The following is a 13,975-nucleotide window of genomic DNA, read 5'->3' as shown; positions in this document are numbered from 1 at the left end:
GCAACATTTTGGTAACATAGTTCATGGAACAGCTTTGGAGTTTGTTAAAGAAAAGGAATCCATGCCGATGCTTTAAATAGCAATCGTGATTAAGAAGCTGTCAACCCACCTGAAGCTTACAAGGTTTCCCTTTTTATAATCAGCCATGCCAAAATCTACTTGTCAAAGTGCTTGCAATCCCCAGTTTTGGCAAAACCCCGTAAAACCAGATTAAGTCAACACTGGTGATGCAGGAGCAAGAGGGGAGACTAGGGATTGAAACAAAATACTGAGATTCAATTCCAGTTTGAGCTTCAGTCAAAAAGCATCAGCCAATGCTGCAATTTTATATATATCCAAAAGAGCTGAAAGCCTGTGACATTCAAAGCAGCACAGCTCTCATGTGACCTCTGTGTAATTTGGGGAAAGAGGAACAGAAGAATCAATTCCACTGAGCCAAAATAAATAAATAAAAAAAATGGCATCCAGCCATTACATAAAAGCCCATTTTGTAAGGAAGGTTTTCAGAGATGGTGCATTTGAATAATTTTGGTTAAAGTGATATACCAGGTTCAAAATCACCCACATCTTCCATGACCCTAACATTTCAGATTATTTAGAACTGAAAGGGATGTAAGTGACATTTATTTTTCATTTTGCTGCTTTTCTTTCTTTCTTACACTGTACTGGGTTTGCATGAGAAAGACAAGCAGGTCACTTTCACAATCAGCTTCTCACATGCAATGACGGCAGGGCTGTAAAGGAGTATGTTTAAATCCAAACAAAAAAAGGTGATTTATGTCACTATTCAGGGAAACTACACATGTATTCTCCCTCTGTGATTCAGTAAGGGCACCAATTCTCAGGCTTCCAGTTCCCCAGCCATCACATCTAATGGGTGGAGACATGTGTCTCTTCCCCTCCTGAGTTTTTTCCAGGCTACACAGTTCCCTGCCTACACCATGATATCCCCAGCAATGGAGATTTCCTCAGCAGTTTGCTTTCCTTCCTCAGAGGCTATAAACAGTAGGATTACCTACAGTTAAGTTACCACACAGCTCTTTCTAAGCAAGCACATTTATTCTTAAGGTAAAAGCATTACACAGAAAACATTAAATACAACGAAAAACCCTTAAACAGACTTGCCAATAAGCTTACCAGAGGTCACTCCAGCTCCCACAAGGACTGTGTCAGGTGAGCAGTCCTTCAAACCCTACCAAGGGTTTTTTTTCCTGTGGTCACAAGTCCGTAACAGCTGTTAGCTCAGAACATGCACCCTCATGAATGAGTGCGTGCCTTGGGTCTTTGATCCTGGGAATAGGTAATTCATATACAATGGGGTTCCTCTCTTTGCTTCAAAAGGATGAGTCCAGAGATGGGCATTTGCATTGCCCTCCACCCAAGTATTTCCTAGAAAACCCACTCAACTAAAAAATTCCTTCTGGTCTGGACTACTGTTTAAAAGAGTCCTTTGAAGTTTATAACAACACCACTTCCCAGGTTTACATTAGTCACATCTTCCCCTTAGAGAACATACATATAATCCCACAATAATACATAAACATTCACATTTTAATACCATGAGCGCCTAAGATATTTAAACTTAATTTAATTAGGTTTGTCCAGGATATTGCAGGAAATGACCACATCTGTCACAACTTAGTTTTAATTTTCATCAGAAAGTTTCTACTCCAATTCTAAGTTCTCTGTGTTTGTACTGCACGTAGCACAATGGGGCCCTGGTCAATGACTAGACCTCCGAGGTGCTACTGCAATACAAACAGCAATTACAACATTTAATATAAATTTATGATTTTTTAAAAAATAAATAAAACTCTTTTGGGTATAAGCCATCTGACCCTTTAAGGCTCCATCAGCTATTTCATTACAACCCCCAATTAAGAAGATTATCTTAAATATGAATTTACACCATAGACCACAGTGGGAACATTGGGGAAGAGAAAATCATTTTAATGAGTATATTTGCACATGATTAAATATAGGCAGGCTTATTACAGCTACCATCTCTCCATGTGTCTGTACTTTAGCAGTCAGCATTCCTGGGCAGCTGTTATACACCTTCATGGCTTGAGGCACTGATCCCAGACAGATGAGACCTGTTCACACAGTAGCACCAGCATCAGCTCTGCTGGAAGCTGTTCACCTGCAAAGCTGGCTGGCTGAATTGCACAATGGAGATGACTAGGATGGGGAAAGACAGAGCAATGAGAGAATAAACAGCAGCCCCCCCAGGTGAAAAACACTGGGTATATCTAGCACCATACTTTTCCAAGATTGGGAACCTGCTGTGTCAATAGAAAGGGAGAGCCCAAACCCTGATTCCTGGCACAAGATTAGCACAAGCACTCACCCCCTTCACAGCAGAGAACTTTGCAAGCCCCACCCTGAAATCCAGTTCTTGTGATATAACTGATGGATCAGGATCTCCATGCACAAATCCACCAGCTCTGACAGCCAAGGGCCACTTCAATAGTTGGAAACAATTTTTTATTGCAGATTTAAAAAAAAAAAAATAGAACAAATGCAGTACGAGTCTCCACCCTCTGCTCCTGAGAGATGCATTTTAAACCTTCCAAACAGCCTTAAAATGCTGCCTTATTCAGTGAAGATAAACTCAAGTAGTTGGGCGGGGGAGCGGGGAGAGAGAGAGAGAGAGAGTGTGTAAATGGGGAGCACAGAGAACCTGCACTACTTTAAGAAAAAAAAAAAAAAGTGTTGGGCAGGATGGCAGGGGATTTACATGGAAAAGGAAGCTAATCCAGAGTAACATTTGTAGCCACAAGCTTATTCATAATACTTAGCATTTCTAATTAGCTTTACACACTAATTTATCCTCACAGCAGCCATATGTGGTATGAAGTTACTACCCCCATCTTACAGATACAGAAAACTGAAGCACAAAGAAAATAAGGGATTTGCCTCAGGTCACGCAGCAATAGAACCGGAGTTTGAACCTAGAAATCCTGATTCCAAGTCCGGTGCTCTAACAATTAGATAAAGTTGCGTGTATTTATATTTCAAAAGCCTTGAAGATGGCCCTCAGAAGTGAATTGTCAGGGGTTCCCCATGGACGCCCCCAGAATCTATCCTTTTATTTTATAACTGTGCTACTGCTGCAGCATCCGATATTCTCCTCAGGATTAAACAACAGGCTGCCAGCCCTACATTTTCCTCACTATTTCCTCTGCAGCCACAAGGGCTTTGTATTTTATCCCTTCACTTTTGCATCTAGCCTTCACCCCCCTTTCCTCCTCCTCGCTGTATTTAGGTGTGCCTTTGGGAAGGCTAAAGCGATGAAGTAAGTTTTATGCTTTTCTCTGTGGGGGTGCACTAGTGGGACTGGCTGCGAAGCCCAGTCTCCTGCACTCGAGGCCGACAGCTTTATCACTGCTGAGGAAGGTCATCATGGTCATGGAGTGAGAGAAACCCTCCAAATTACCCAGGGAAGGCCTTGAGAATTAGGACAGAGTTTGAATTTAGAGCTGGTATTCTACAAGGAGCCTGTACAGTAAGCAGAGCACAGGGGTCATATGCTGGCTGATCCTTCAGGTGAGACTGGGTGTTCTGGACTAGGAAGACTTTTTGTCACTGCTGGAGTGCTCATATGTCCTTTGCATTACAGTCGTCAAGCAGGGAGGTCATGTCACAAAGGCATGGAGCACCATGGCCCACTCAGCATCCAGCAGGGATGCGGGAGGGGAACTCTCATCTAGCCAGTCTCAGGTGAAGGAAGCATTTTTCACAGGTGTGATCTATTTGAGCAACAAGCCAGGGACTGACTCCCTCCGTACAAGGTAATGCATCCAAAGCCTTTCTGTGCACATGGGTAAAAAAAGATGGCACCATGCACTTTCTGGCACTCTAAACACAGTATGCAAAGCACCCACATACCATGAGATCTAGGTTCACCCGTGTCAAGGGTGCACTGTTCCAAGTGGCTGAGAACTGGTTTAAGGTCCTGTCAAGAATCCATGCTGCAATTTCCTCCCCTGTCTCAGCTAATAAATCTTGTGGCGTGTCTGCTTTTCCTGAATCCAAACTTTATGAGCTGAATAAACTTTATGGAATGCTTGGCTGCCAAGGCAGCCAAGACCTGGAAACTTGACGCTCGACCCCTGCAATGCACAATGGGCTGATAGCCCTTTGCAGAGTGGCTAACAGCAGTTTCTACACTTTAGAAAGAGATCTCTCATGGGTCCATTTCCACCACCCCATCACTTGGATCTCCTATTGCTTGGCTCTTCAAAAAAATTTTTTTTTTTTTATTTTAAATTCAGCTGACCATCAGGACCCTTCCCCAGGGTGATTCACAGACCAGAGTATGAGAAGCAGTGGCTTAGAGCCATCCTGTCATCCCATTGCTTTTCCACTTCTGCTTCCAATGGCCACGCTCCCTTGGTGTCTTGCTAACAGGCCTACAAAGCTACTGCAATTTGACCACAAATTCAGCAAGTTTTTGAGATGCTACCTTATATTTCAAAACAAACTACAGTGGAATTCCCTTAAATCAGGGGCCACTCAAACATTTCCATGGTATGGACCACATTTTAACAGAGTGTCTTATGGATACCTCCCTGTCAATTCACGACATACCTGTGGCTACTTTAGGCAAGTACTTACATGGAAAAGCAGTATCAGTAAGTGTTTTGACATATTTCTAGACATCTATTAATCCAGTTTTGCAGCAAGAAACAAAGGGGAAGAGAGCCAGTATCATGTGATAAGACATGAGCTCTCCACAGATCACCAGCAAGTGCTCCACACACCAGAGTTTGGGAACCTATGCCCTGAAGCTAGTTTATTGATCAAATGAAAACAAAAAGACTGATCAAGTTGCAAGAGCCATCACAGGGAGATCCATTTTCAAAGCCCAAATTGCAATGCCAATAATCCAGACATCTCCACAAGCAACGAGAAAGGAGTTTAATCAGGCTGCAATCCTAGTACATGTCTCAGATTACATTAGGGATGTCTCTTCCCTGGAGAGATTCAACCTGACCATCTGCAGGGTGAGGTTCTTGCACGTACCTTGGAAATGAGTTCATCGTGATTGGCAAGATGAGCCCTGCAGTGAATGCAGCTATAGGTTCTGTGGCATGAAGGCAGATATGCCTGGAAAGTCTTGGACCTCGTCATCTTCACCATTGGAGCCACTGAATGCTGCGTAAACTCTGGGGTAGCCCAGGAGGCGCTCCCACAAGAAGGGTCGCACGGGAAACAGCGGAAGACACAGGTAAAGGCCGTGGTTTGGTAGGTGATGGGTGTGGGGCAGGCTCCACACACTGGTGATGGCTTCAGAGGATGAGATTCTGGTAGAGGCAAAGGGAGGATTCACATGGACCTAAGTTAAGAAACAAAAGAATAAATAATATAGCTAATAGCTTCAAATTCACACCAGACAAACAGACTAGACATGCAGACACTACCTGGGAAGGTGACTTCCAACAATAGTAGAGTTTGGATAATGGTCTATTGTTAGAGCATAAGGTCCATGGAGGAGTTAGAAGAAGGCTACAGTAAGAGAGACTCAGTTCTATTCCCAGCTCCATTCCTGGCCACTGATCTGCTGTCAGATCTTGGTCAACTCGCTTCTTTCTGCATTTATTCCTATCTAAGGTACTTATCTGGCCCCTTTACCATAGTATCTGAGCAGCTCACAGTCTAATGTAGTAAAGAACAAAACTGTCAGACACACAGATGAACATAATTTGTTGGGGAAGAGTCAACATGGTTTTTGTAGAGGGAAATCATGCCTCACCAATCTACTAGAATTCTTTGAGGGGGGTCAACAAGGGGGACCCAGTGGATACAGTGTACTTAGATTTTCAGAAAGCCTTTGAAAAAGGTCCCTCACTAAAGGCTCTTAAGCAAAGTAAGATGTCATGGGATAAGAGGGAAGGTCCTCTCATGGATTGGTAACTGTTTAAAAGATAGAAACAAAGGGAAGGAATAAATGGTCAGTTCAGAATGGAGAGAGGTAAATAGTGGTGTCTCCCAGAAGTCTGTACTGGGACCAGTCCTATACAACATACTCATAAATGATCTGGAAAAAGGGGTAAACAGTGAGGTGGCAAAATTTGCCGATGATACAAAATTACTCAAGACAGTTAAGTCCCAGGCAGTCTGCGAAGAGCTACAAAAGGATCTCTCGAAACGGGGTGACTGAGCAACAAAACGGCAGATGAAATTCAATGTTGATAAATGCAAAGTAATGCACATTGAAAAACATAATCCCAACTATATATATAAAATGATGGGGTCTAAATTAACTGTTACCACTCAAGAAAGATATCTTGGAGTCATTGTGGATAATTCTCTGAAAACATCCACTCAATGTGCAGTGGCAGTCAAAAAAGCAAACAGAATGTTGGGAATCATTAAGAAAGGGATAGATAAGAAGACAGAAAAGATCATATTGCCTCTATATAAATCCATGGTACACCCACATCTTGAATACTGCATGCAGATGTGGCCACCCCATCTCAAAAAACGTGTGTGTGTGTATATATATATAGGAATTAGAAAAGATTCAGAAAAGGGCAACAAAAACGATTAGGGGAACAGCTGCCATATGAGGAGAGATTAATAAGATTGGGACTTTTCAGCTTGGAAAAGACGACTAAGGGGGGATATGATCGAGGTCTATTAAATCATGACTGTTGTGGAGAAAGTAAATAAGGAAGTGTTATTTACTCCTTCTCATAACATGAACTAGGAGTCACCAAATGAAGTTAATAGTCAGCAGGTTTAAAACAAACAAAAGGAAGTATTTTATCACACAATGCACAGTCACTATGTGGAACTCCTTGCCAGAGGATGTTGTGAAGGCCAAGACTATAACAGGGTTCAAAAAAGAACTAGATACATTCATGGAGGATAGGTCTATCAATGGCTATTAGCCAGGATGGGCAGGGATGGTGTCCCTAGCCTCTGTTTGCCAGAAGCTGGGAAATGAGTGACAGGGGATGGATCACTTGAGGATTACCTGTTCTGTTCATTCCCTTTGGGGCACCTGCATCAACCACTGTTGGAAGACAGGATACTGGGCCAGATGGACATTTGGTCTGACCCAGTATGGCCATTCTTATGTGTTTATCCTCATAACACCCCTCTGGTGCTATGGAAGGGTTATTATACATGTTTTATAGATGGGGCACTGAGACACCAAGAGAATAATTGACTTGCCTAAGATTACACAGAAGCCTGTGGGAGAGTGCGGAATCAAAGTTTCCCAAGTCCCAGGCAAGTGCTCTACCCACTAGATCATCCTTCTTCTCTTCCTATCCCAGTTTCCCCATGTGTAAATGGAGAATTAACAAAATATGCCCACCTTGTACATATTGCAAGTTTCAAAGAGGGAAGCCACTATATAAGTGCAAGATACCATTCTAGTGCCTTGCCCCATAAACATCAAGTAGTGGCTACACCTAGGTGAAAGGGGAATTGTTAGGCATGTGACCAATCACTGTGAAAACACTTTTTACTATCCAATGTATTTAATGTAATGAGCTCAGAGCTGAAGAACTTTCAGCAACTCCTACATTAATATGTTATACAGTATATAAAAATGGTTTCTTTGTATGTTTAGATGGTGGAAAGAACATACCCTATGAAGGGAGCAGCCCTCTCCATCCCCCTCCCCTCCCAAAAAATTACGTGTGTGTTCTAGAAATCAATTGAGGACTCACTGCTCCTCCCAAGAGGATTTTTCCTTTTCATAAAACATGTGATTTTGTTGTTCTCCTCCTGAATTTACTCTTTGTGGGTCAGACAAATACAGCAAGATTTATTTATTTCTCACAATAAGCTGATTTATAATGGAAATTCCTGAGTGAACCAAACAAAGCTGCACAAGAGATGGTCTCTACACTGGCAGTAGTAACTCGCCTGAAGCATAGATTGGTGACCTAGCCTGGATTGATTTATTTAAAATGGCTCAGTACTGCGGTATATTAAGCCAGTTTTGCTAGTGCTTAGATGGATATGCTGTACTACATCAATGACTAAAAACATGGCAGGGGTGGGCGGGACAGAGAGTCGCTCGATCTGGACTATTCTAGGCAGCTGTATTTCTCTCTTACACTTGCAAAAAGGCTGAATTGTCTGAACAGCATGTAGAGAAACCATGAAGCTATTCAGAAAGCAGAGGTAGAGGCTTCAGTAGGAATGATCTAAAACAGAGGGGGGGCACCCAGCTTGGGAGGTCTCTTACGCTCCCTGTAGCTCTGCTTACTGCTGATGATAAGTTAAAGCAGGTCAGTGCAATGGGGCAATTCCCGTAGAGGGGAAACGGAGAAGCCAGTTAAACGTTTACAACCCACAAAGCCAATCACCATAACCACTGATTGCTAGAGAGCCCTCCCCGGGCCCACATTCAGGACAATGGGTAAAATCTAAAAAAATGCCTACATGATTTAGACATCTATTTTCAAAAGTACTTAAGCTCCCAAGTAACTGCTGAAAACAGGCCTTTAGTACCCAAGTCATTTAGGCTCTTCTGAAAAATGTATCCACCATATCTTCCCTGCCATTGCCAACATCTAAAAGCAAAGCATTTTACTTGCAACCCTTATAGTAAATAAATACAACGTGCATCTAATAACTACCCAAGGAAAGTTTTAAGAAGCTCACCAATGTATGCTAAATGCAACACATGGCAGGGCCAAAGAATGATGATTTAATAGGACTGGGGAGTGCCCCGAGGTAGATACTTATTGATGAGAAATCAGTTTGAAAACTAATCAGAAATGTCGTCTCTTTGGATAGTGTCACCTCCTCTTGTGCTCCCTGAAACATTTTTTCTCTTCCCCGCCGGGCCCCTCACACAGAGCTGCCCTGAGTGACTGTGTGCGCGTGACAGGATTCTTATCCACTCTGCAAACTGCCGATGAGGCAGATCTATCATCATCATACTACTCAGCAAAAACAGACTAATCCGATTAGTCCTTTCACATTAAAAATAAAGGGAACCTGGTGAGAATTGTTCTAACACAGAGACGCAGCTTTGAAATCCCATAAGACCTGATCCAGCTCTCACTGAAATCAATGAGAGTCTTTCCCTTGGCTTCACTGGGAGTGGGATCAGGTGATAGAGCCCTGCAAATCCATGGATATCTGCATCATATCTGCAGGGCATGTCTGCGGATCATGGATGGGTGTGGATACAAATTTTGTATCTACACAGGGATCTAGTGATGGTGGCTCTGCAAACTGCCTACTTTCTCAGTGCTGTAAGCAGAAGTCACAGCTCTGAATTAAAGCAGGCAACAGGGCCTGTCTTTTGTCACAAATCAGAGGAAGGAGAGCCACACACACACAAGGACTTTCAAGACTGAGATTGTGTTGGGTTAGAGAGCACTGGTTTCACTCGACAGAGAAAAGTGCTTAAAGGGTTATATGCTCAGACCTGAATTCAGGATTAAGATTACATGATGACAGGAGCAAGACAGGTAAACATACAGAGGAATCAGATCTTTGCTCCCTATTCCTTTGATGTAGGCAAGTGCAACAAGTTCCCAACTGTCCTGAATTAACTGAGAGCCAGCATTCATGGTCATAAGACAACAGAACCACCCCAAAATTCCAAACTCCTTATTCAGTATTTGATACTAAATCCTAACTAACAGATCTTGGAGCCCAGAATGCGTGAGCCATGCACCTTGCCATCCAAGAGCAGGAAAGCAGGAGACAAAATGTGCTCTTACTTGGGCCAAATGCAGTTGGATTCCAAGGCAAAGAACCAAACCCTGTCAGAAAGGAACAGAGTAGTGAAAAGACCAGCTGGAGGAAAGTGACAGAGGTAAAGACTGGCAAGTGCTTTACCTTATTTCCAAGGTTTATAGAGCAGCCGTCTGGCTTCTCATCCTGATTGCTTTTAAAATCATGTATGTAAAAGAGACAGTGTAACTTTATCTCTTACTTCTTTTCTGCAGGAACGGTGAGGAATATACTAAGGGGGGGGGCTGTTTTGTCTTTCTCCCTCCCATATCCTAAAGCCAATTCAGATCTCATTTCTGACTGACCCCTAACACAGCAGCACTGGCTCTGTACTGCACCATTAGTCAGAAAAAAAGCAGGTAGTGGAGTATCTCAACCAAAAGGGATGCATAAACGATGTCTAGACAAAACCTAGAGGAAACAGTCATGATGATCTCCTTTGTTAGTTGCCTACTCTTCCTACCCAGGATCATTGAGCAATGGCACATAGGAACCCCAATTAGAATGGGGAGATATCATAAGCACCTTTAAGGAGAGATTGGCCCAGACACACCTGTGCCATAATTAATTAGTTGCTTCCTACCCTGATCGGGGCTGGATTAAAGCAGGTCAGGTGATAGTTCATGGAAACCTGGGCCTTACAAGAGGGCTGAGAAAGCTCAGTTTGGAGAATGGAACCATGGGGAACAGGTAGGTTCCCAAGTTGTGGGTCACTTTAAATGTATATTTTATACATGTTATTTATTTTTACATGCACAAAAAGGTTCAGAATACAACACTGCTACCAACTTATGGCCCCGTTCTATCACCATTAAAATGGAGGTAAGTGCTAGTCAAAAGAGCCTGTGTCTTTTCAGACCAGGAGAACACGAACACGGTCACAAAGTTCTAAGAGCCTCAAGGTACATTTACACTGCAAAGAAAAACCCCTGGTGCAGCATCTCAGAGCCTAGCTCAGTTGATTTTGGCGTATGGGGCCAAAAATAGCAGTGTAGATGTTCCATTCAGGCTGGAGCCTGGGCTCTGCAATCTAGCGCAGGAGTGGAAGCTCTTGGAGCCTGGGCTCCAACCTGAGTTGAACTGTCTACACTGCTATATCTAGCCCCACAGTCCAAACCCTGCGAGCCCAAGTCAATTGGCCGAGCTCGGAGACTCGCTGCTGCAGGTTTTACTTTGCAATGTAGACATATTTTAGCAGGACTTAGGGTGTCACCTGAAAAATGTGTGGAATAGTAGACTGTGGTCTCAATATACCACTCCCACCATCACCAAGGGGTTGCATTCTTTTCTTCTGCAGTAGACAGAAGCACAGCTGGGCGGTAATGAGTCAAATACAGTTAACAAGGCATCTTGGCAATCTCACTCAGTCAGGTACAGGACAACAACAAAGTCATGATCCTAGGCCATGCTGTCTAGCATCCACACAATCTAGCATTACTCATCTTCTGTGCCGGTGGCATTTGCTCTCTCTGCTATTGGCTGGTCTCCATTGCATTAACACCTTTTTGTAAGAAAAAGCCTTTATTATTTTAACAATAAAAGCACAAAAACAGGCAGAGAGGTGCACACACGATGGTCACCACCAGCTGTCTCAGTGTCCATTCTACCAGGCTGAGACCACAGCAAATGGAGTCTACATCCTTCCAATAAGTCAATACTTAGAGCCAAATTCATTGCTAGGATAGGCCCATTGAAGTTAGTGGAGCTGGAGTTTGAGCCTGGCATTTAAATAATCAGGGAAAAAACAACATGTTAAAAAAAAAAAAAAAAAACTAGTGTGTGTCGGGGGTCCTGGCGTGTAATCCTGCAGCACCCCTTTCCCACAGCTAACCATCAATGAGAATTTCTAGAACATGATGTGTGTGTGTTTTACAGGCCCGTGTCCCTTTTTTAGGGGCATACTGTCTGATTGATTATCCCTGGAGTATTAATCAGTTAATGACATCTCTCTATAGGAACTAAAACATTACAGGTGTTTTGCTGAGCAGACTTTGATGTTTATCCAAGAGCTTCTTGGGCAAGTATTCACTCTTGGATAAACATCACACACACCCAGTCCTCCATGGCAGCTTTTCTCACCAGGCTCCTCACCCATGAAGGAAATACAGTCATGGTTGGGACAAGAAAATAAGCAACAGTTAGTCCAGTGGTCGGCAACCTTTCAGAAGTGGTGTGCCGAGTCTTCATTTTTTCACTCTAATTTAAAGGTTTCGTGTGCCAGTAATACATTTTAACATTTTTAGAAGGTCTCGTTCTATAAGTCTATCTTATATAACTAAACTATTGTTGTATGTAAAGTAAATAAGGTTTTTAAAATGTTTAAGAAGCTTCATTTAAAATTAAATTAAAATGCAGAGTCCCCCAGACCAGTGGCCAGGACCCGGGCAGTCTGAGTGCAGCTGAAAATCAGCTCATGTGCCTACCCCTGAGTTAGTCCATCCCAACCACTGGCATCCTTATAGATGCATGCTAGGTAATGCTGCTGCCTGCAGCAGTCCACACACAATGGCTAAAAATATAAGTAAGTCTAGTTTTTCTTAAAACTCACATCTATTGCAGTTAAGGGGGTGGGCCTTTTTCATTTCATTTTCAGAAAGAAAGCACAGCATGAAAACTTTGAGAGGATGAAGATGAGAAATGCTAATCCTAAATACCGTATAGGACAGGGAACGCTTGGATACAGAGTACTTAAAAAACCTGTCTGTTTGGAAACCAGAGACTCCCTTCTTGGGTATCTCCAGTCATGAATATATCAAGGAGATACTGATGTACCTGTTCCCAGGGTGTAATTCCAGTGCAGGGCATCCAACTTCAAAGAGCAATTTGTTTCATCAAGGTCATGGACTGTAGCCACCAGGCTCTCACTTATGGTTCTATCAACTCCTTGAGGTCACTCATTCGCTTGTCATGGAGCTTTAGGTTGGGTAGCCACAGGATGGAAGCTATTTTGGGTGCTGATTTGTGTACTGCTGCTGCTGCTTAAAAGAGGAAGGACGTCTTCTGGTGAATGTACTGGTCTGGGAGACCGAAAACCTAGGTTCAATTCCCAGCTGTGCCATTGTCTTTCTTTGTGACCTTGGACAAGCCACTTAATACAGATTATCAAAGGCACTTAGCACCCAGCACTGCAAAAAAAAGTCGATGGGAACTAAAGATGTTCAGTACCCAGGTTCAGAGAATCAGGCCAGTGATCTGTCTCGGTCCGGAAAACAGGGATAAAAATACTATTTTTTTCATATCTTGTCTAGTCAGATGCTCTTTGGAGCCCGGATCATGTCTCACCATGTGTATGTACAACACCTAACCCAATGGAGTCCCAATCTCAAGCCCACTGTAATACAGAGAAATTCAAAGAACATTTGGTAGCAAATGATTGTTTACACCACAGCTAGCCAGTCACTGCTTCTTGGAAAGAATCTTCTCTATCAGTCATCAAATTGTCTGCTTGGGTGTTTTTCCCACTTGATTCTAATATTTGGGTTTATTTCACCCATCAAGGCAATGTAGCATGATAGGAATCAAGCCAGCAAGAGGCTTGCAATTCAGATTTCTCCATTGCCCATCTGTGATGGAAGAGATTGTACAGTGACAGTTCTGTCATTGAAAAACAGGATTACATGCAACCATGCAGCACTGTGGTCTCGTTTTATTCTGAGGGTGGATAGTTAGGAGATTAGTTATCTCCAGCATCAAGTCAGGTAGCTTTTTTGTTTTGTTTTTTTCAAGCATGCAGTTTAGTCAAGAATGGGCCCCTACCTAGATTTGTATCCTTTTTGGGAAAGCGCTGTGGTAATTGGTCAGTTTTAAGTCTACTCTTGTAATAAAACTTAATTATCTGGCACTTTCCATTTCAAATCTCTTTCACATTAGTTAGTGTAAGCCACCAACACCCACCTCATGCACAGCTATACTCTTCCGATTTAACACGAACCTATAACAATGCCAGACATTCACGTTTTATGGTATTTCTATGGAAGTTGTAAACTTAGATTCTGCCCAAACCATGGGTCAAAATGGGACTGAATCTCAGCATCTCTATGAACTGGTAGTTTTATCTGGAGGCTGCCATCTTTTGCTCAAGAATTTGAATCTTTATTTAAAAAAATTAAGGTTTAAAGTCTTATGGATGCAAAGAAAACCTTCAAAATATGAACCAGATTTAAACTGGACATAGCAGTATCTGCCTGAGTCTGCAGATGACTAACACAATAGTTCTAAGGGGAGTGAACTGCCCCTAATATGAATTCTAATAATGATC

At 42.7% G+C, this 13,975-nt stretch overlaps 1 protein-coding gene across 2 annotated transcripts in view; it reads right to left on the bottom strand.

Annotated features, from left to right (window-relative positions):
* Nucleotides 1-12,823, bottom strand: part of YPEL2 (yippee like 2) — a 36,525-nt gene extending 23,702 nt beyond the window's left edge. For both annotated transcript variants that reach the window (XR_004643387.1, XM_034752348.1), the window contains exons 1-2: nt 12,490-12,823; nt 5,029-5,341 (exon numbers count right to left, since the gene is read on the bottom strand). Coding sequence is in view for 1 of the 2 variants with exons in the window: in XM_034752348.1 (XP_034608239.1) it covers nt 5,029-5,145 (117 nt within the window). In the remaining variant the exon portion in view is untranslated. The remainder of the gene's footprint in view (nt 1-5,028; nt 5,342-12,489) is intronic.
* Nucleotides 12,824-13,975: the final 1,152 nt, after the last annotated feature.

This window comes from Trachemys scripta, chromosome 18 (assembly GCF_013100865.1).
Source record: "Trachemys scripta elegans isolate TJP31775 chromosome 18, CAS_Tse_1.0, whole genome shotgun sequence".
In the NCBI taxonomy this organism is placed as follows: Eukaryota; Metazoa; Chordata; order Testudines; family Emydidae; genus Trachemys; species Trachemys scripta.
Note: the sequence above shows the minus strand (reverse complement) of the source record. Positions and strands in the feature narration are given on the sequence as shown.